The sequence below is a fragment of the Hesperophylax consimilis genome, unplaced genomic scaffold (assembly GCF_061612785.1).
Source record: "Hesperophylax consimilis isolate HC1 unplaced genomic scaffold, BYU_Hcon_1.0 scaffold_32, whole genome shotgun sequence".
Taxonomy (NCBI): domain Eukaryota; kingdom Metazoa; phylum Arthropoda; class Insecta; order Trichoptera; family Limnephilidae; genus Hesperophylax; species Hesperophylax consimilis.
In genome coordinates this window covers 2,858,968-2,881,712 of record NW_028301262.1, presented here as the reverse complement: position 1 = coordinate 2,881,712, position 22,745 = coordinate 2,858,968, and the positions used below count along the sequence as shown (strand labels likewise).

Genomic DNA, 22,745 nt, shown 5'->3' with positions numbered 1-22,745 from the left:
GCGTGTGTATCTTCGCTTGGTGAGATTTCCAGTTGAGGCGGGAGTCCATGGTCAGGCCGAGATATGTCACTTCATCTTTCCATTCAATGCTGTGTCCTCCCATTTCGATGTTAAAGTCAGGAGTTCTATTTACACGTTTTCTCGTGAACATGATGGCTTCAGTTTTCGCCTCGTTCAGTTTCAGGCGCCATTTCTTGTAATACTCTACGAGCGCGTCGAGCGCCCTCTGTAGGTAGATCGCGGCCATGTTCGCTTTCAGCGAAGAAACGTATAGTTTGACGTCATCTGCGTAGATAGACAGATTGCATCTCTCGTCTCGGGGGATGTCGAAGGTAAACAGAATGAAGAGAAATGGTCCAAGTAAACTTCCTTGCGGCACGCCTTTTGGAATCTCACGCATTGAAGATAGCACGTTCCTTATGAACACTCTGAACGATCTATTCTTTAGGTATTCCTGTATCAGTCTCGTTAGGTATATGGGCGTGTTAGTTAACATACACTTGCTGACAAATACACCACGATTGCCCCAGATATCAATACATTTAGAATTAAAACATTACAAACTGAAGACATAATACATCATATAAATAAACTGAGAAACGATTGTGTGACTGGACTCGACAAACTTGACACGAAACTTATAAAAGAAATAAAATATCAAATTGCTCTTCCCTTTACATACATCTGTTATCTCAGTATCGCTAGCGGCATATTCCCAAGCCATTTTGAAAGTGGAAACATAGTGCCTATTTATAAATCTGGAGACAAAAATAATCCCACAAACTACAGGCCTATCTCACTTTTAAATGTACTCACTAAAGTACTCGAAAATGTAGTAAAAATCCAACTTGCAGACTACTTAGACAAACATAAAATCTTATCGGAAAACCAGTATGGTTTTCGAAAGAATATGGGAGCACAAGATGCAATATTAAAAATAACAGAGACCATTCTAAAAAATGTTGACCAAAAAAAAAGTTGCATTGCGGTATTTCTGGATCTGAGCAAAGCTTTTGATACAGTGTCCCACAAAATCCTCCTTAAAAAACTGGAAAACATAGGTATTAAAAATTCAGCTTACAACTGGTTCAAATCATATATAACTGACCGCAGCCACTCACTAAAAGTAGACAATATAACAAGCCCAAATAGATACATAACTTCCGGAGTTCCCCAAGGAAGTACATTAGGATCCATCCTGTTCTTACTATATATTAATTCCTAATGTCAGCTTGACATAAGTGGAGATGTTATTTGATTTGCGGATGACACTGTTCTTGTTTTTACTTCGGATTCTTGGACAAGTGTATATAAAAATGCAACTGAAGGAATAAATAAGATTAAATATTGGTTAGACAATAATCTGCTGACACTAAATATAGATAAAACAAAGTACATGACATTTAGCATAGATCCCAGACGACAACCAAGACTCGATGAAAACTTATCCATTCATGACTGCACATCTAAAAATAACTGCCTATGCAACCCATTAACACGAACTCAGGTAATTAAATACCTAGGCATTTACATTGACAACTATTTTAGATGGACAGAACAAATAAATAAAACAGCGGGTAAAGTTAGAAAACTGATATATTTCTTTAAGAACATACGAAACATAATGAAAACGAAGACTTTAAAAACAATATATTACGCACTAGCCCAATCAATTATCACTCACGGTATGATTGTTTGGGGTGGTGCTGCTAAAACTAATATGGACCCTCTTGTCAAAGCGCAAAAAGCCTTAATTAAAGTTATCACAAAAAAACCTTACAGATTCTCGACAATACAGTAAGGACCTCACCGTACTGAACATACAGCAACTATACATAAAAATTATAACTCTATATTACCAAAAAGACAAACTTAACCATCATACTATACAACACAATTACGAAACAAGAAACAGACATCAACACATGACCCCGAAGATAAATACCACCTATGGACAAAGACATTTTCATAATCTGGCCCCAAAAATTTTCAACTTAATGGAAAAAGATATTGAAGACCTGGCAACAAGTGTAAATATAAGACACAAAATCCACACATGGATAGTCAACAAAGGCATTGTATACTGCGGACAGATAACATCTACAATACCATAAATTATAGCACACTCCACGCCTGAATTTTTCTCTTTTGTTCTCATTCATTTATTTGTATCTGCATTATTTTTATGTTTTATTTTTAATTTTTATCTATCTAATTATTTATCTTTTTTTATTTATCTTTTCTGTATATCTTTTTTTTTATATCTGTGATTCTATATAAATTCGCATTATATTAAATTAGATCAAACTCCCGCCACCTCGGAACAGGCTCAGCCTAGTGAGGTGGATTATACCAAAAAAAATATATGTTAATTTATTGGTTAATAAATAATAATAAATAAAAAATAAAAAAATACTTCATCATTGTTCAAAATGTCTGATGAAATTTTTTTGCATGAAAACTTTATATGTAAAAACACAAGTGAACTAAATAATCATTTTAAAAATGTTAATTTTTCAGTTCTCAATATGAACATACGGAGTTTAAGAAAGCACTTTGAAGAACTCTGTGTCCTAATCGAAAGTCTAGATTTTTCTCCTAGTATTATTTTATTAAAAGAGACACAGATGAAAGAGGTAATCCCCTATAACCTGCCAGGATATATAACCATTTCATCTAAATGCAAACATACTGGACACGATGAAGTCACGGTATTTATGAATAATTGTCTCATGAAAACTGCTTTCGAGATTTTAGATTTTAAAACAGCAAATGCTATTAAATTGACATTTAACCATAACAATTATAATTATTTGCTAATAGCTATCTATAGATCACCTTCACTAAATGAATCTCTCTTCAATAACGAACTTAATTCGTTTTTAAAAATGACTAACAGAAATAACTTCATATTTGCAATATTAACCGGTGATATCAATATAAATATAAATGAAAATAACAAAAGAACAAACTGTATAAATGAGTACTTAGATTGTTTGTCGTGTGCTGGATATCAGTCTTACATAAACTCACCAACTAGAGAAAATCTGAATAACTCCACGACTCTAGATCACATATTTGTTAATTTAAAACAACATCTTCAACTCTAATAACAAACATTACTGATCATTATCCAACATTTTACGGACACAACATCTTAACTGCAAATTCAAAATAAAATTCTGAAACAGTTGAAAAAAAATAATATTAATTACCTCACATTAAATAATCTACTTCTTTTGGAAAATTGGGATCAAATTCTATCAATATCAAACCCATATTCAGCATTAGAATCGTTTTATAAAACTATCCAAGAATATATTTCAAAAATTACAAATAAAATTGTTATATCTAAGAGAAAATATAAAAAAAATTAAACCTTGGATAACTGTAGGAATAATAGTCTCCATTAAACAAAGAGATAAACTATACAGAGAGATGCTAAATTATCAAAGAGCCTGTCAAAAAAACAATGTCAGAACAATGTCCTTCGTGAAAACAAAATATTTACTGTATAGAAATTTACTAAATAGGTTAATAAGAAGTTGTAAAAAAAATACTATGGTGAACAAATTGATAGTGCAAATAATGATACCAAAAAAACGTGGAATATTATTAACGAAATAACGAATAAAAAAACAATAGCATCAACTGAGGTGAAGGAGATTAAAATAAATAACAATATTATAACTGACAAATCTGACATTGCAAATAACTTTAACAACTTTTTCACAAATGTAGTAGACCAAGTACTTAAATCATCCAGTAAGATTGCTAATACAGCGCCCGTTGACTCATCTCTACTTTTGGTACCAACAAACAATTCAATTAACTCATTAGAATATTTTACACCTATCACAACTAATGAAATTGAACAACACATTGACCGACTAAAACCAACTAATTCTTCAGGAATTGATAACTTATCAGGTAATACACTAAAAAAAAAAAAAAAACAATATATTTTAACTCCTTTGCAACATATTTATAATATATCCCTAGAAGAAGGGTATTTCCCAGAACAATTTAAAATCTCCACTATAATACCAATTCACAAATCGGGTGACACGCACATATTAGACAATTACAGACCTATCTCCTTAGTTTCAAACCTTTCAAAAATATTTGAAAAATGTATCAAAAATAGAGTTATGAAATACCTAGAACAAAACAATATTCTGTCCGAAAATCAATATGGCTTCAGAAGTTAATTAAGCACTGAAGATGCAATATTCGATCTGACAAAAAATTTATACACATCTGTTGATCAAAATAAAAAAGTCTAGCTATATTTTTAGACTCAAGAAAAGCGTTTGATACTGTAAATCACAATCTACTCATAAACAAAATTAATCAAAAAGGTTTCAAAAAAGATGCACTAAAAATTCTCACTCACTATCTCAAAGACAGATTACAAAAAACAAAAATAGGGAACGTTTATAGCACAGAAACAGTGATAAAAAATGGAGTACCACAGGGGACTGTGCTTGGCCCAATTCTGTTTCTAATATATATTAATGATTTATGTAATGTTGTAATCCCTGGTAAAATTGTATCTTACGCTGATGATACAGCAATAATAGTAAATGGAAAATCCTGGCCTGAAACTTTTTTAAATGCAACAAAATGTATTTCATATGTCTTATCATGGCTAACTTGTAATAGACTTTTCTTAACCTATAATAAAACATTTTACCTAACTTTTTATAAAAACAGTAAAAACAAACTTCCCAATAACCTTAAAATTAGACTACATAATGCTAACTGTAATAAAGTAACATGCACCTCTTGCATTGAAATTGGAAAAATTGAAAAGATCAAATATTTGGGTATATATATATTGACACAAATTTAAACTGGCAACCACAAATTAATAACACCGTTTCTAAATTAAGATATCTGACGTACATATTTTATAGACTTAAGGAAGTACTCAATGTTGACAAATTGAAAATGATTTATTTTTCTCTAGTGCAATCCTCAATTATGTCCAGAACTTTCTCTACTTCCTTTCTTAAAATACCCTCCACACAGCATCGCCAAAGACGACATAGGCCCTGAGGGGAAGTAGAGCCTTGCGTGTGCCTAACGTAAAACAAAACTGTAAATAGCTATACGCAACCCCTTTTAACAAACGTTCCATCATTCTCTCTTAGCTATGTCAATTTTAAAGGCGGATTTTGATTACAGTCCACTGCACGTCTAAAAATATTGCATAATTCGAAGACCGATATTATAAACATTACATTGTAATTGACATTGTAAAACAGAAGTACGGCGAGTGATTTCATTATTTGAGACAAATATTTATAGTTTTTAATTACTTTTATTTCTTGCTAAAGCAATTCCGATGAAACTCATTTTAGGAAGCGAGGAACTAACAATACATAGATGGGAGTTAATAAGTATAATTTTACATTGATATTTTGATATCCAAATTTTAAGTTTCAAATACAAAACAAGTTTCAAGTACAAAAATAGAAATAGGTTAAGTAGAATAAACAAGAAGAAAAAAAAGAAAGTAAATGGACAGGGATATACACACAAGCACAGAGCCAAGGTAGGAATTAACAAGAAGGTAATACATTGTTAAAATAGATTATGCTCGATCACAAATACAGGGGATGGGAAACAAGACAAAATACCACTCTACAAGAATTACGTATTTTCGTTTAAATATGTTTAGAAATATTCTTTTAAAGTCTTCTTTAAAATTTTTCGTATTTCCTGGCTTTTTTTATAAATATCTGTAAGAGAGTTATAGAGTGTGTAGGCAATATAGTTATAAATTTTATCCCATATTTCGTAGCGTGTTAGAGGAATTCGGATTTAATTGTTATTTTATCTTAAAATCTTGTTGTTTGGACCAAAAAACTCATAGTTTTCCTGTACAAATTGTTAAAATATTAGCGAGTGAATCAGTACTGTCCACAATTTACCCAGTTTTATATCCGCATCTGTGTCCCAGGTATGGTCATTTTAATGTTAGTAAGAGAATGTTTGTTAATAATTAATAAATAAAGGAATATAATTTTTAAAATTGAATTTATATTGTGGATGTCATAAAACATATTGGAAAAATATAACAATTTAGCGAAAATTTAGCTCTGAAAGATCAAGATCAAAGAAAACAAATTAAATTTGGCCTTTGTTTGCACCTGAAAATAATGGTCGTGGTAATATATTATTTTATTACATCATCACAATACGATCGAGCTCAGTAACGGATGCCAAACCAGGAACCTGTGGCATTACGAACTGGCGACTAGTATTCATATGTTTTCTGAGATGGCTTATCTTCGTCCTTCGAATGATTTATTTTGCAATCGTGTCAGTAGCCTATTTGTTTTCGCAGATAAATTCCGAACGTTCTTCCTTGATAAAATGATAGTCTATATCGTTTTCCGTATATATCGTAGCGACCCTCTCTTCCGCACTTGTGCCTGGTTATAACTTGACAGTGGTGGAATCCATGATTTTGTGCAAGGACCCGACGTTTCTGTTTTATTTTAACTTTATAACGAGGTTGAAGGATTTCTTTATAGAGTGTGTAAAAGTCTTCGTTGAAGATTTACAAAAAAGACGAAACCAGTTAAGCCAATATATAATATCCAACCAATAAGGTATATAGATAGAGTCAGCTTTGGCGTACGAAGTGGACCACGCATATCGGATCGTTGTCCGATGTGAAATATTTCGGAATTAGTTCCTCCGGTCACATTCGGCTCGTTCGTTGAGTTCGTTCACGGTCGGAAGGATTCGGGCGACAGCCGCCACAACCGCCTTCCTACTTCCCGCTTCCCGCATGGGAACAATATTTCACACTGATATTCACAAATAAACCACTCTCTGTTATAGCAAGGAATGTAAACTGGTATTTAATTTATTGTATCCAATAAATAAATGACAGTTTGCACGCAAAAGGTTTTTCCATAAAAACAACGGAATTATGATATTTTTTAAAACACTAGGTACATCGCTCGTCATACAATCCCAAACAAACACGTTACACTGATGATGTGTGGCGACGATGATATGCCGTGATCTGCTAGCCAGGCGATATTTGTAAATGATGACACAGGAATACATGATAAGGGCGGTCACCGTGTAAATGTAAATATAACCATTCTTACTGGTTTAACCGATACAATAGAAACACAGATGTATAATATATGTAGAATTAGATGAAGAGGTTACACTTCGTTGGATTTCTATCATGTAATCTGTCATCGACCTACGACTTTCGACCAGGGTTGACTTGTGACTAAGACCAGGGCTGGCCCTGTGTAGGTGCAATTGGAGCAGTCCGACTATGGAACCGAGGAGCAAAGGCGCTGAAAATACCTAACACAATGAATATGAGGTTTTTACCCAGTCCCAGGCACCGATTGACTCGGGGCCGACCCTAATAAAACCGAAATAACTTTGTGATGTGTGTTTCAAAACCGTAATAACAATGGAAAACGTTTTAAATTACTGACGAGGTCTCATTGAAATAAATGTCACCCGATCGAATACTGTAACATGTTTTTCGGTGACGTTTCCTAGGGACTGTCTATTGGATGTTCTATTTATAAAAGCTTCCTTTATTAAGTATGAGTAGGAATATTGAGACAGTTCCATTTGGAGCATGAGATCAGTTTCTCGTTAGTATGAGTACGCTCACATTACGTTTGACTTCGCTGAGGATGAATTACATTACATTAAGAGTTAATTAATTAATTACGTTACATTAAGAGAATGAGAATATTTTTTTTGAGTATGAATGAGCATGTATATGGTTAAGTTCGACTTTCGTGAGTATGAATAGTGACAGTATGAACACGAAAATGGTTTTACTTTATTATGAGTTCGCGTGTTTATGGTTAAGTTTGACTCCTGTTAACATGAATAGTTACAGTATACGCAAGAAAACGGTTTTCCTTAGTATGAGTAAGCTTGTATCTACTTTTGTCAGGCTTCCTTGTAAATGATTAGTTACAGTAAGAGAATGAGAAAGTTTTTTCTTATGTATAAGTGAACTCGTGTACGGTTAAGATTGATTTATGTGAACATAAAAAGTTACAGTAAGAGCATGATTACGGTTTTTTTTTAGCGTGAGTGCGAACATGTGTAATTAAGTGAGATTTTCGTGAACATAAATAACTGCAGAAAGAGCAGGAAAATGGTTTTTCTTTAGTATGAGTGAGGATGTGTCTAATTAAGTTTGACTTATCTGAACATGCATATTTACAATAAGTGCATGAAAAACGTTGTTCTTTCGTATGAGTACGCATGTGTCTAGTTAAGTTTGACTTCCGTGAACATAAATAGTTACAGAATGAACAAGAAAATGGCTTTTCTTTTGTATGAGTGCGAACGTGTAAGTATAAGTGTGATTTCCGCGAAGATGAAAAGTCACAGAAAGAGCATAAGAATGGTTTTTCTTTTGTATGAGTGCGCGTATGTATAGTTAATACTGACTTCTGTGAACATGAATAGTTACAGTAAGGGCATGCGAATGGTTTTTCTTGAGTATGAGTGCGCATGTGTAAAGTTAAGTTTGACTTCAGTGAACCCGAATAGTTACAGTACGTGCAAGAAAATGGTTTTTCTTTTGTATGAGTGCGTGTGTGATTAGTTAAGTTCCACTTACTTAAACATGTATAGTTACAGAGAGAGCATGAAAATGGTTTTTCGTTAGTATGCGTGCGAATGTGTCTTATTAAGCTTGACTTTTCTGAACATGTAAAGTTACAATAAGAGCATGAGAATGGTTTTTCTTTGGTATGAGTGCGAATGTGTCGAATTAAGTATGACTTATCAAAACATAAATAGTTACAGTAAGAGCATGAGAATGACTTTTTTGTAGTAGTAAGAAAATTAGCAACTAATCCAGGCTTCGAAGGAAGTTTTCCGTCACATTTATAGCAAGGAAAAGATCGTCCAATATTGTAGTCTTGTTCGTCACGCTCTTGCGGAACATCAATTTTCTTCACTCCGAATGCTGCACCTGGAAGAGAACAACTCTCATTAAAACTCTCATGTATACGCATGGCCACTGTATGTGTACAATTCATTAAAAAGAAGAAAATTAATATTTAAAAAATAAATTATTCAAAAAATATGTATTTTTGGCGATAAGTTTATCTATCTTACTACCTATCTACTACCTTTAAAGAGAACGGATTCGTATTTTTAAAAAAATCGGTCAATTATTGTAAGCGCATGTTTAGGTGCGGAAGTGAGTGTAATGGTGATGATACATGGTGTATGATGTATACTAATTAAATTGGATATAAGGGCATGCCGCTCGCCATGAGGAAACGATTTATACAATACGGGGATGATGTATTAATTAACACAACAATTTTAATAATTCTTGATCGAATTAAATATTTAAAATCTTCAAATTAAAGAAAGGCATTTTGACGTAGTGAGACAAAAAAGCGTGATATAAGCAAATAATTACTATACTAATAGTACTGTGAATATTGAGGATAACCAATCCAAAGGTGCGATTAAAAAAAATGTCTTTGAAATTATAACCCTCCATAATCTAGGATGCTGATTTGGTCGAACTTAAATCCTGTAAAATAATGTTATGGATTTACTTTAAAGACAAGTGAGCAACTGAACACACCACGGGCCGCCCGTTGTCTGTCTCAGGTTTGACATAATCGCTAAGACACTTAGCGTGGTTTATAAAAGTTAAAAATGTCAGTTTGTAAGTTTTGGATTGAACGTTTAGTTGTCAAATTCGGATTCTGCACACAAACTACAAGGCAGGTTTTACAAAAATGATAACCAGCGCAGCGCGTTAAATGCCATGTTCTCAAAATAAGCAACAATCATAAGGTACTGTTCAATTAACCTTATCCTGTAAATTTTATTACAAGAGTAAGTAATACTTTTTCTGTAATCATTAAGAATAATAATTAAAAATAAATGGTTTTACCTGCTGTTTGAGAAATTATGTCAGAGTGATCCACGCATTCCTTTATAATGTTTGGGAGTTCGATGTCAATTTCTGAATACAGATTTACACTTTTTTCTTCTCCTTTAATCCCTGGTTCTGCTTTGATAGTGGCTCCCTCCAGTTCTGTTGTACTAATTTCACCTGGTAATAGAATAAAAAATTGTATACAAAAAACATGGCTTAATAGATACGTTTTCTAACATTGGGTTACTAGACTGTCCAACCGTCGCAAAATATCATCGTAAATATAAGTAAAATTTTGAGTGACTATTGACATGCTCAAGGTCACATTGAAAGCACCCCTTTTAACCATTCGTAGTTAAGTGTAGACTGTGTTAGAAAAAACGGGTCGTATGTAGAGCGCTCTAAGTGCATCCATTTCTACATGATTTAATGCAGGACCCTTCAATGTACAAATAAAACAATTTTCCAGACCCCTCTTACAACGTTGCCCAACCTAGAGTCGATATAGTTCTCTCATTTGCACACCGTACATAAAGGTGCGCTCTTGGGAGGTGTCAGGTAACGCATACAAATAATAATACATGTGACAATAGAGCTAAAATTAGAGGCGCTACTCCATGTCAATATCTCGTCGAAACTTGATCGAAATCGGTAGTTTTAGTATGGTTTTAGTTAGAGCGTTTGAAGATTTGGAGGTGAAAAAAACGGAACCTATTTTTCCGCTTCATTTATCATCTAAATATAATACATCAATGGTGACAACCCATAAAAAAGCGTTGGTACGAATGGGGCAGTAGTAAAAGAAGAACAATTATTTTGAATTAGGTGAGGATGGGTTGAAAGTGACATTTACTACGCGCGATCTTGACCATGTCGATACAGTCACGGAAAAAACGACAATTTCATAAATAAATTGTATTTGACATCTGTTGAACGGTTATGTACCAAAAAAAAACTAGGAAATACCTGAAGTATTTTCATAAATACATTCCGAACACTCTTCTTTGTCAAATGAATGGTCAACATCGATTGTATTATACACTACACTCTCTTTCACACTTGTGCCTGGTTCTAACTTGATAGTGATGGAATCCATTGTTTTACGTAGGACCTGATATATCTATTTCACTTTTACTTTAAAACGAGGTTGAAAGGATTCTTAGAAGGTGGGAATAATTTTATTGAAGATTTACAAAATGACGAAACTAGTAAATCAAATGTCACAAATAAAATTGGGCAGCGAGCAGAGAAGTTAGTTATATCCATAGACACAAAAGAATTAAGAAAATAATTGATTTATTTATTGTTTTTGTGTTTAATTCGTAGAACTCCATTTAATTGTTTTATAAATTTAATTTAGATTTAATTTGATAATATTATTATTAAGTTCTGCAAGTGTTTTAGTTTTTTATTATTGTGACAGCTGTTTCGGCTTACAAGGCCATTTTCAAACTGTGGTTAGTCCACATTGAGACGACGTTTTTATACTATTTCAAATGTAAATTTTGATGGTGCATACATTGATTTATTACTGGTTACACCGATGACATGATCTATTGTTGGTTAAACCAATCTATGTTTTCCCCTCAGTAAATGGTAATGGGTTCTTAATTATTTACTAATGACTTTATTGCTATGAATTATTTGGGTGCATTATACTGCTTGGGTTTTGTGAAAATACTGAGAAGTGGTGAGTAAATTATTTTCCGTACTTTATTAATTAGTGTTAAATTTGGGTCATTCGTTCGTTTATTGATTTCTAATTGTTCAAGTAAATTTAATCTAATGCCCTTTTTTTCTATATGCAATGGTTTAGGACCCTTGTTGTTAAGTGGGGTATGATTATTCACCAAGAGATGTTCTGCGAATTTTGAGGATGTGTTTTTAAATTGTGAATTTTGAGGATGTGTTGCAAAAGAAATTAAAAAATGTGGTTTAAATATAGCTTTTCGAACAAACAATAATTTAGGAACAAGCCTTTAAAACTCTAAAAGTAAAATCCCTATACTCAATAACAGTGGCATATTATATGAATTAAAATGTGACCACGCCGATTGTAACGCCACTTACATCGGACAAACGGGGAGGGCATTCTCAACTAGATTCCAAGAACATATACGATGTTATAATAATAAAAACACATCCTCTAACCACAGTTTGAAAATGGCCTTGTAAGCCGAAACAGCTGTCACAATAATAAAAAACTAAAACACTTGCAGAACTTAATAATAATATTATCAAATTTAATCTAAATTAAATTTATAAAAAAAAAAAATAATTGATGTTGATGAAATTAATCTGTGCTGCCATTAGTGATGGGAAGGATCGAAATATTAACATGATCGAAATATTTTAATCGAAAGATGAAAACAATGTAATGATTAATTTATTTAAGGGCTTTGAGTTCAGCGGGTGCAGTAGCTGAGGACAGAGGCAGATTTTTGTCATTTTCGGGAACGGTGGGGCGGTGGTTACAGCGGGGCGGGGGGTACAGCGTGGCGGGGGGTACAGCGGGGCGGGGGGTACAGAGACAAAGGTTGGTACATTGGTATGGCAACATTTTGGTTCGAAGAACTGCATTTGCGAAAAAATGTGCTAATGCAGTGTTTTTATACTGGAAATGATGTTTATTATTTACTTGCAGATTGCAACGTAATGATCGAATATAAATATAATGATTGGAATGACTACGAAATTAAATGCGTTATATAAGTCGTTAAATTAATAATATTTATTTATTTTATTTTAAATGCACATTTACAGTTATACATTACCAATAATAAATAATCATTTTATTTTATTTTATTAAGTAATAATCGCGTTTTTGAACTGTTGATTATATAATTGGAAAATATGTATATCAGGGGACAGGTAATTTAGTAGCTGAATCATTTTACCGAGCGGCATTACTAATGGTAAGTTAGTTCTGCATTTTGGAACGACAAAGGTTCTATGTCTGCGCGCTCTAGTGTAATTGTCGGGGACATAAAACTCATTTTTTTCTATTATATCGGGAATACAGATGTTACCGTTTAGAAGTTTATGTGCTGTTGTCAGCTAAGCAGTTTTCCTTCTATCGGTGAGGCTATTAATACCCAGAATGCCGGACAAAAGGGCTAATGGATATAACCAGGGATAATATCCTAAGTCTCTTAGATTTAAATTTTTTTTTTATTTTTTTTTTTTTTTTTTATTTGGTACATTATTTTGTTACAATTTATGTTTTCCAGTAATGTAGGCCTCACTGGGTGGCTTGCCCGTGCTGAGGCCTTCATTTTATAATATGAAAATCTTATCTACATATTACATTTAAAGAGAAGATAGTAAATTTGAAAAGAAAATAATAAATTTAAAATTAAAAATAAAAATACATAATAATACATTTAAAATTAAAAAAATAATACAATGAAAATAATCTTGTGTGTTTGTGAGTGATGTGTGTTTATGTTGGTTTTGTGTGTTACGTGTAGGTTTTATTTTTATTTTATGCTATGACATTTTGGTAATATTGTCTTTTTTGTTGTTTAATCCATTTTGTAATTTTGTGTGTGAATTTATTTTTATTTTCCTCAATTTTAATTTCAATTTTTAGACTGTTGAAAGCTTTTATAGCATGGTATTGGTAGTGTCTTTGTCCAAATGTTGAATTTACTGTTGGAGTTTTAATGTTTTCTTTGTACGCTTGTCTAACTGGTCTGTTAGTGTTATTTTGTGTATGTTGAAATTTATTTTTTTTGTTAAAAATGTAGTTTAGTAGTGTTTTAACGTATAATTGGCGTATATCTAGTACGTCACAGCTGTTGAATATTTGGTCTGTATCGGTCAGTCTATGTTTTTTTAGTATTACCTTTAAGATCGTTTTCTGTGCGGTTTCTATGTAATTGATAGCCGAGTTTGTTGCTCCTCCCCAAGCAATAATTCCATATTCTATTATTGATTGGCAGAGTGCAAAATATATTGTTTTCAATTGTTTTATTTTATATATGTTTCTTATGTTAAGGAAAATGTGGATTGTTTTGAGAAGTTTATTTGTGATATGTTTGATGTGAGGTATCCATCTAAGGTTATGGTCAATTACGATTCCTAGATACTTTATTTGTTCTGTTTTTTCTAGAGGAGGGCAATCGCAGATGTTGGTGTTTAAACATTCGTGTATTTTTATGGTGTTTGTATTGTTTTTTGGCTGTCCCGTGCTATTTATACTGTATGTTGTGAATTTTGTCTTTGATATGTTAAGTGTAAGTATGTTTGAGTCTAGCCATGTTTTCACTTGCGAGATTCCCAAATTCGCTATGTTATATACATTATTCCAATCCTTAGATTTGAAAAGTAAAACTGTGTCATCAGCATAGCTAACTATTTCACCGTCTATTTTCATGCTGCAAAGTTCATTTATGTAAATAGTAAAAAGAACGGGCCCTAGTATGCTTCCTTGTGGAACTCCATATGTAATCGGCAGTGGTTTACTAGTATGGTTGTTAATTTTGACTTGTTGAGTTCTGTTACTCATATAACTTTTAAATAGTTGAAGTTCCTTGCCTTTGATACCCATGTTTTCTAATTTTTTAAAAAGTGAATTGTGGCAGATTGAGTCAAAGGCTTTAGCTAAATCTAGATATATCGCTATGCATTTGTACCCTTGATCTAAGTTGCTATGTATATAATCTACTGTACATGCTAAAGCTTCTTTTGTGCCTATTTTGTCTCTAAATCCATATTGGTTATCCGAGATTAATTTGTTTTCTTCAAGGTATTTTATAATTTGGTTTTTTAATACTCTTTCGAAAATCTTTGATAGCGAGTTTAACAGAGTGATTGGTCTATAGTTAGTTATTTCCATTTTGTCTCCGGATTTATAAATGGGGATAACTAGTCCTTTTTTAAGAGTACTAGGAAAGCAGGAGTGTGTTATACTAAGGTTGATTAAGTGTGTTATAGGTTTCAAAATTTCATTTTTTAATATCTTAATGCAATCCGTTGTTATCTCATCTAATCCAGGAGCAATTCGGTTTTTTAATGTGTTTATTATTTTGTTAATTTCCTCTTCCGAGGTTGTTTTTATTGTAAATCTGTGTTGTGTCGGTTTTTTATTGATATTTGATCTATTTGTTTGTGTTAGTGTGTTTGTGTTATGCAATTTACGGTTCGCTAAAACTTTTCCTATATTTGCAAAGAAGTTATTTACATGATTTGCTATTATAGTTTCTGTATTTGTATTGACATCTAATTTTTTGGAGTTAATATTTAGATTTTCAATAGTATTTTTCTGTTTGTATTTTTGTGTGTATGTGACTTCTTTTAATATTTTCCATAATTCCTTTGGGTTATTTTTTTCTTTTTTAAGTTTTTCGCCATAATATAATTCCTTAGCCACTCTAATAATTTTGGTGCAGATGTTTCTATATCTTTTATAGTAGTTAAGTTGTTCCATGTCGTAGGGTGTATATTTAATTTGTTTGTGAATTTTGTCTCGTTTACGAATACAGTTTAATATTCCCTGTGTTATCCATAGTTTAATTTTTTTAGCTTTGTGTGTGAATTTTACTTGTTTTATGATAGTGTTTTTATTTATTTCTTGTGCTAACATGTTATGAAATTTATCCCAGGCCTCCTCCACGTTCTCTATTTGGTATATTGTACTCCAGTCTATTTGTTTGAGTTTTTCTTTCAAGTTTGAGTAGTTAATTATTTTTTTTGTGAATATTTTGTCTTGGTTGGGTTTTGTGTTTTCGGTGTCTATTGCTATCATATTCATGTAGTGATCTGTGATAGTGCTTTCAAGTACTACGGTTTTGGTTTTTAGTTTTGTTTTGATCATTATATGATCTATACAAGTTTTTGTGTTTTGTGTGACTCGTGTTGGAATCTTTATCGTTGGCTCCAGTCCATGCTGTGCTAGTAGTGTTAGGTATTCTATGTTTTGTGGGTGTCCGTTTTGTAAGATGTTTATGTTTAGATCTCCAATGATGATGATATTTTTATTTTTGTTGATTTCTTTTAAAGTATTGTTAAGTGCAGTTAGGAAATGTGTGATGTCGTTTTTGGATGGAGATCTGTACATCGCAAGAATACACGTTTCTTTATCATATGCTATGTGTATGCAGTTGGAGTCTATTATGAGTATTTCTTTGACGATTGTATTTATTTTATCATTGATGTATATGACTATGCCATCATTTTGATTTTTGTGTTTTTTTGTGTGGTGTGTGTTATAGTTTTCTATTGTTTTTGGTACATATTTATCGTTCAACCAGCATTCTGTCAGCACAATTATATCAAAATTATTATCAAGCTGTTGTAGGTATATCGTAAATTCATCAAAATTTTTATTAATTGACCTAATGTTTTGGTGTAATATTTTGATTCTATTTTTTTCTTTTGTAATGTTTGTCCATATATTAAAATCGTTTGTACTTACACAGTAGTGTTGGTTGTCCGAGTCTGTATATTCCATGTAATCCGCCATGTTGGTGATTAATTGTGAAAGTATATGATGTGAAGTGTATTTACGTGTGGAGTTGTGTTTATGTTAGTTTGTTAATGTCATCACAATGTTTAATATTGAAAATTTTGCCTTCCGGGGTCTTCCTGGTTAATAGATGGCCTCTTCGAAACCATACAAATTTGTAGTTAATTATTTTTGCATGGTTTTTTAATTTCCACATTAGTTGCTTGTAATATGGCGTCATTACTTCTCCAATGTAAATGTTTTGTTTTCCGGGCTGGTGTATTGCCTCCGTGGTGAGACCTTTTCTTGATGATAGTATGGCATCCCTTTTATTTTTGTTATTTAATTTGAAAGTTATTTTCGGTGGGTGGTTTGGTCGGCGATCTTGGATGTGATTTATATTCGAAATTTCTGTGTCTTCAGTTTGAACTCCGCACGCAGCAGTTATTTCCTTTATTATGTTTTTTGTCATTTTAGGATCATTATTTTGGATACCTGATATTTCGAGATACTCTTCCAGTGTCGCCTGTTCCATTTCTGTTGTTTTTACTAAAATACTATTGAATTCTATGTTTTTTTGTTCTAGTTCATTTTTTATTTCAGATATTTCTTTTTCTAACTGTGGAATTTTTTCAATAGATTTTATTAATGTATCGTATTGGTCGCTTATAAATTGAAGCGATTTTTTATTGTCCGCAGATTCCGTTTCTATCTTGTTTAAAATCACTGTTTTCATTTCATCGAATTTTTTGTCGATGTAATTTATAATGTAATTCATATTTTCTGGGTTTTCAGTGTGTGTTGAGTCGGAAGGCCGAAAGTTCTTACTAGAAGAAGGAGTGTAATTGGATTGTGATTGAGTTTTAGGATCCAATGTTTTACATTCTTTGCATTTCCAGTTGTCTCTGAGTGTTTTTGACATTTTTTTAAATTTTTCTGCGGTGCTATTTATGCAGGTGTAATGAAATGCATTTAAGCATATGCTGCATTTTATGCTCTTGTTTGGACTAATAATATTATCGCAACTATAGCAGTCCATTTTTGTTATTATTTACGTTTATTGTAATAATGTATTTATTTATTCGGTTTCTGTATATTTGTCTTTTATGCGAGGTTTCTTGATTTTATTTGATAATGGTAATTGATTTATTTAATAACAGTAGTAAAAATATATTAAATTAACACTGTAGTGACATCTATTGGTTTACTTCTAGTTTTTGAAAGATATTGCTCGGTAGGTGACTGGTTTCGCTTGGTCCATTTGTCGATAGATGGTGTAGTACGACAAATTATAAATAATTATTTAAATTATAACGAATGATTTATGATTTTTTTTTTAAGTGTCGCTTTTTTATATTGTTGTTGAATGTATCAGAATATAATTTAAGATCACATGGATTTTGCTTTGAGAATCACTTTTTGCGATCTATTTAATATATGAAACACTATTTGACACTAGATAATGTTCTTGATCAGTTTTAGGGTAGTTAGATAAAGTTTTTAATTGTTATTTTATTTTATTTATGTTGAATTTATCAGGGAAACACTGTTTTGTTCATTTCTACTGTTGTTTTTTTTTGTTTTTGCACTATTTTAAAACTGAAAAACAATGGTGTTGACAAATTAGATATCGGAAGACCGTTAGGTTTGTTGAGTAAAGTTTTTGAATTTTTATTATTGTTTATTTGAAATTCACTCTTTTATGTATTAAACTTTGATTATTCACTATTAAAGTTTTTTTTATACGTTAAATGACTTCAATTTAAACTAAAGATCGGGAGATATTTTGACAGGTGTTAACTGCACTAAGTAGGTAGATTAATTATAATATTATTATTATATTAGATTCGGTTTAAAGTGATATTTTTTCCGCATAACATATCACTTGATTAATGTCTAATTAACACTATATTCATGTGATATTATATTCGCTGGTTTCACTTTTATTTTTAAGGTATAGTCGTTGACTTACAGTTGACCGCTCAACTTTTAGGTTAAGTATTATTGTACCAGGTTTTTATGCTGTTAAAGGGACTATTATTTGTTTTTGGAATTCACTGATTCACTCCACTGATTCTATCTTTTGTTTAATATGTTGGTTTAAATGTTATTCTTTAGATTTTACAGGATTTTTGTTGTTAAACTGTGGAGGTATTTTATTCCCTGTTGTTCGCGCAACGCAACTATATATTTTCAAAACAATTGTCTCGGACTGTCTGATGATTTTTGACAGAATCGATTTGTCCATGATAATGAATCGAAACATTTCGCCAATCAAAAAGATTTAGTAAATCGTCGATGATTCATCGCTTGTTGGTATATAAATGCAGCTAGCGAACATTCAAAGGAAAATATCAAAGTTGGTACTGGTGGTAAATACCAACATCAGAAATACCAATAAATTGAAGCAACATCATTCACAAGGTTAAGGCCTCCTTTCCTACTCCTATTTTTCCTTGTGATAAACAAAATTGACATATTGTAATATAATAATATATATATTTCTAGTATCCTTGCACCTTCAAAAAAATATTTGTGCTTTCAGTTATTAAAGAGGTTGAATAATAAGAAATTTCTCATTTTTATTAGCATTTGATTTAATTTTGTATATTTGCCATTTAGAATGCGTCTCATAAATCTGGGTGCTTCAAGTTCCCTTTATTAGCTAAACCAGCTTATCTTATATGACTCGACTATTTGACGATAAAATGAAAAAGAAGACAAAAGAAAAAAATTCCCGAAAGAAGACAAAAGAAAAAAATTTGTGTCGAGGGTTTGCGGACCAACGCGACAATTATAAAAAAACTCTTACTTTATGAACCGTTACAATTTACCTACCTTTTGTAAGGCAGAGGACAGTTGTAATGAATAAGTTATACGTTAAGTCGTTTGGCTCTTAACACACGACATAAATGTTTTTTTTCAGTCATTATGGGTACCGCCGCCCCGTAAATTATTTGGGTAACCAACACCTCTTCTAAGGTCGCCTCAAGTGGTTCGCTACGATTTGTTACTTAACAGAAGTGCACGGGTTTAAGGAGATGCGGTTTGTCCACCAGCTGTGTGGTCTGCCGGATTAGGAGACGCCGGTCTAAGGAGACTTTCAAACATCTGCAACAGGTCCTTGTGGTGCCTTTGTAAAAAAAGATTAAAGAAGAGAAGAATAAAGATTTTCCTAAACATAAATGATAGTTATAATAATAGAATAGTTTCAAACCGAGCACAAAAAGGATGTTCTCAAGAATGGGTAAGAAAATGACGGTTTAAATTACTCTTTTGAGAACATGAATAGCTGCAGTAGGAACATGAATACGATTTTCTTCCAGTATGGGTAACCATGTGACGTTTTAAATTTCTCTTTAGAGAAAATGAATAGTTGCAGTCGGAACATGAAAAAGGCTTTTCTGTAGTGTGGGTAATCATATGAAGTTTTAAAGATCCCTTTTGAGAACATGAATAGTTACATTCGGAACAAGAAAAATGTTTTTCTCCAGTATGGGTAAGCACATGAAGTTTTAAGGATCCATTTTGGGAACATGAATAACTGCAGTAAGGACAGGCATAAGGTTTTTTTCCAGTATGAGTAAATACGTGACGTTCTAAAGTTCCCTTTCGAGAACACGAATAACTGCAGTAGGAACACGAAAAAGGTTTTTCTCCAGTGTGGGTACGCTTGTGAAGTGTTAGAGTTCCCTTTTGAGAACACGAATAACTACAGTAGGAACATGAGTAAGGTTTTTCTCCAGTATGGGTACGCATGTGACGATCTAAATTTCCTATTCGTGAAAACGAATAGCTGCAGTAGGAACATAAATAAGCCTTCTCTATGGGGTGATTCCTCAGGTCCGTTATGAAGTCTGAAATAAAAAGTGGATAAAGTTCAATAAATAAGTATATATGATGAAAACTATTAAAAATAATTCAGAAATACAAAACACGATTTTACCTGCAGTCTGGGTAATACTGGCAGAGTGCTCTAAGCATTCCTTTTTAACATCCGGCAGGTCTATGTCAATTTCCACACAAGCAATGCCCCCTCTATCCTCTTCTAGGAGTCCTGCTTCTACCTTGATGGGAACTGTCTCCATATTAATGCTACCTGGAATAACAAAACAACAGTACATTGATATTTCGAAACATGCTGAGCACTTCGGTGCTATTTACATTATTATTTTTGTATTGATGCATTACATAATACTGTCGAACTAAGCTCTTGGTGATAAGGTACTTGGAGTAGCTTAGCCTTAATGAGTGAGGATTGAAAGCATAAAAATTACAACACTAAGAAAAGTATGCAGGTAATAAGTTACCTTTAAATAAACTGCGACGAAGAAAAAAATAGGTTTAAAGACTTTGCAAAGATTTTTATTTATAAAAATGAGGTGGAATGTTCGCTTTGGGGACGATTTTAGCGATCTATTGTATTCTTGAAAAATTTCATGCATAATTTCTAGTATCTCAAAGTCAATGGAATAATAATTATGGAATCGCTGTAGTACTGTATTGGATCACAAATTATACACGATACATGTATTTAATATAATCCCAGAGGGTTTATGAAATATAAAACGCGAGATGATTGATTTTCTTTATAAGACCAATGAGGCATTGGAGGGACCCACCACTTTCCCGTCCCGTTATAGGTGACTTATTGTTACCCCTTCGGGGCTCTGGAAAGGAAGCTAATTTTTTGGTATAAATGACTACAGTTTCATAAATAAGGACTCTAGACCTCCAATGTCCCCGCATACATGGTTAGGTGGCGGTATGCAAGCGCCAAACATATACAAGAGGGGAATAATAGTAAAAATTTTAAATATATAATGATGAGCTGGTGAAACAAGTAACTGAAAAGTGATGTACATGTTCGGCCGGCACTGCGTCTCCTAAATTAACAAAAGAAATATATACATGTATGTAAATGGTCTGAAGCTGGGGAGACAGTAAATGGAGAAGCTGCATCCCTCAGTGCTAGGCTGTCCCCGGGGCACGGAGCACGGAGACCAATGAGGCATATAGATAGTCAGTACTGGAGTTCGAAGTATGTGCCACGCATATCGGATCATTGTCCGATGTGACATAAAATACTGATTCTACCCGCCGTTTGGCGAATTTTTTCAGAGAGCTCCAAGAATTCCATTTTAATTTCTGGCAGTTTGATGTCAATTTCTGTATTCAACGATGCACATTCTTCTTCTGTAATCCCTGGTTTTGCTGTGATATTGACTACGTTAAGATAGGAATGTCCCGTTGTTCTAAATTCACCTGATAACAGATCAACTTCTTAAAAAAATGGATACACTAAACATGTTGCAAGTTAAGTTATTTGACTTGAATATTTGACAGTTTTTATAAGTTTTAGAATGACTATATTGACCTACTCATGGTAGCATTGTGAATGTTGACATCAAATACAGCTAATATAAAGCTCTTACAGTATCTGTATTTCATGAATGATTTATTTCAGGACTCTTCAAGGTCCAAATGAAATAATTTTTCAGAAAAAAATCCTAGATTTCCCAGCCTAGAGGGAATTAATATTCATCTTCCATACACCGTGCAGAAAGGCGCGCTCACGATAGGTGTCAGGTAGCTTATAAAAATGAATATAGTTAACAATCCGGCAAAATAACGTATGCAGGATCGAGGAATGCTGTTGAGTTTGGTGAGGTTAGTTTGAGTGTGAGATGCACTGTGCGCGATTATGATCATGTCGATGCAGTCGCGTAAAGAACGGCAGTTTTAGTTTCGAAAGGCAATAAAATAATAACATACCTAAAATGTTAGTATAAATAGTTTCCGAACATGCTTCCTTGACAAAATGATTGTCTATTTCGATTTCCGTATACATCGTAGCGACCCTCTCTTCCGCACTTGTGCCTGTTTCTAACTTGATAGTGGTGGAATCCATGCTTTCACGTAAGAATCTTGAATTTCTGTTTTATTAACTATATAACGAGGTTGAAGGATATCTATTTCGAACAAGTTTTACTCCAAGGCTTAGAAAATGGCGAAGTAGTAATGCAAATATAAATTAACCAACAAAAAAGTGACAGCAAGCAGACGAGAACTTTTTCCATAGAAACTACAAAATTAAGAACGCAATTTTTGTGTTTATGATTACATATCAGTGTTGCCATTTCAATTCGTGAGTTAACGAACACGTATTGTAAAATAATATTATTTAATAACAGATAATAATATTTTTCAATTATTTTCCGCGCTTGGGATGTCCGTCTTAGTCCAAAATACACTATGCAACAAAACAGTTTAATATATACATATTTAAATAGAATCAAAAAAGTTTAGCAACTGGAAACTAGATTATGACTTGAAGATGGCAAACAATGGTCAATGACAAGCTGGCTCAACTGA

At 32.6% G+C, this 22,745-nt stretch overlaps 2 protein-coding genes across 2 annotated transcripts; both read right to left on the bottom strand.

Annotated features, from left to right (window-relative positions):
* Nucleotides 1–8,704: 8,704 nt before the first annotated feature.
* LOC149409301 (uncharacterized) lies at nt 8,705–11,125 on the bottom strand. The gene is made up of 4 exons (XM_089650002.1): nt 10,889–11,125; nt 9,938–10,099; nt 8,871–8,992; nt 8,705–8,719 (listed from the first exon to the last, which is right to left on the bottom strand). Exons 1-4 carry the CDS (start codon nt 11,016–11,018, stop codon nt 8,705–8,707), a joined length of 429 nt encoding a protein of 142 aa, XP_089506128.1. The 5' UTR covers nt 11,019–11,125.
* Nucleotides 11,126–19,080: 7,955 nt separating this feature from the next.
* On the bottom strand, nt 19,081–22,400 carry LOC149409300 (uncharacterized). The gene is made up of 3 exons (XM_089650012.1): nt 22,146–22,400; nt 20,317–20,469; nt 19,081–20,227 (listed from the first exon to the last, which is right to left on the bottom strand). The coding sequence occupies exons 1-3, from the start codon at nt 22,279–22,281 to the stop codon at nt 19,608–19,610; spliced, it is 909 nt and encodes a 302-aa protein (XP_089506138.1). The 5' UTR covers nt 22,282–22,400; the 3' UTR covers nt 19,081–19,607.
* Between the last annotated feature and the right edge of the window lie 345 nt (nt 22,401–22,745).

What these genes read in the sequence shown, in the direction of transcription:
- LOC149409301 (XM_089650002.1), bottom strand. Translation starts at nt 11,018, where the DNA reads ATGGATTCCATCACTATCAAGTTAGAACCAGGCACAAGTGTGAAAGAG. An exon ending in TATTTATGAAAATACTTCAG is followed by an intron (nt 10,100 to 10,888) that starts GTATTTCCTAGT and finishes TTCTATTACCAG; the next exon opens with GTGAAATTAGTACAACAGAA. An exon ending in CATAATTTCTCAAACAGCAG is followed by an intron (nt 8,993 to 9,937) that starts GTAAAACCATTT and finishes GTTCTCTTCCAG; the next exon opens with GTGCAGCATTCGGAGTGAAG.
- LOC149409300 (XM_089650012.1), bottom strand. Translation starts at nt 22,281, where the DNA reads ATGGATTCCACCACTATCAAGTTAGAAACAGGCACAAGTGCGGAAGAG. An exon ending in TATTTATACTAACATTTTAG is followed by an intron (nt 20,470 to 22,145) that starts GTATGTTATTAT and finishes TTGTTATTCCAG; the next exon opens with GTAGCATTAATATGGAGACA. An exon ending in CAGTATTACCCAGACTGCAG is followed by an intron (nt 20,228 to 20,316) that starts GTAAAATCGTGT and finishes TTTTTATTTCAG; the next exon opens with ACTTCATAACGGACCTGAGG.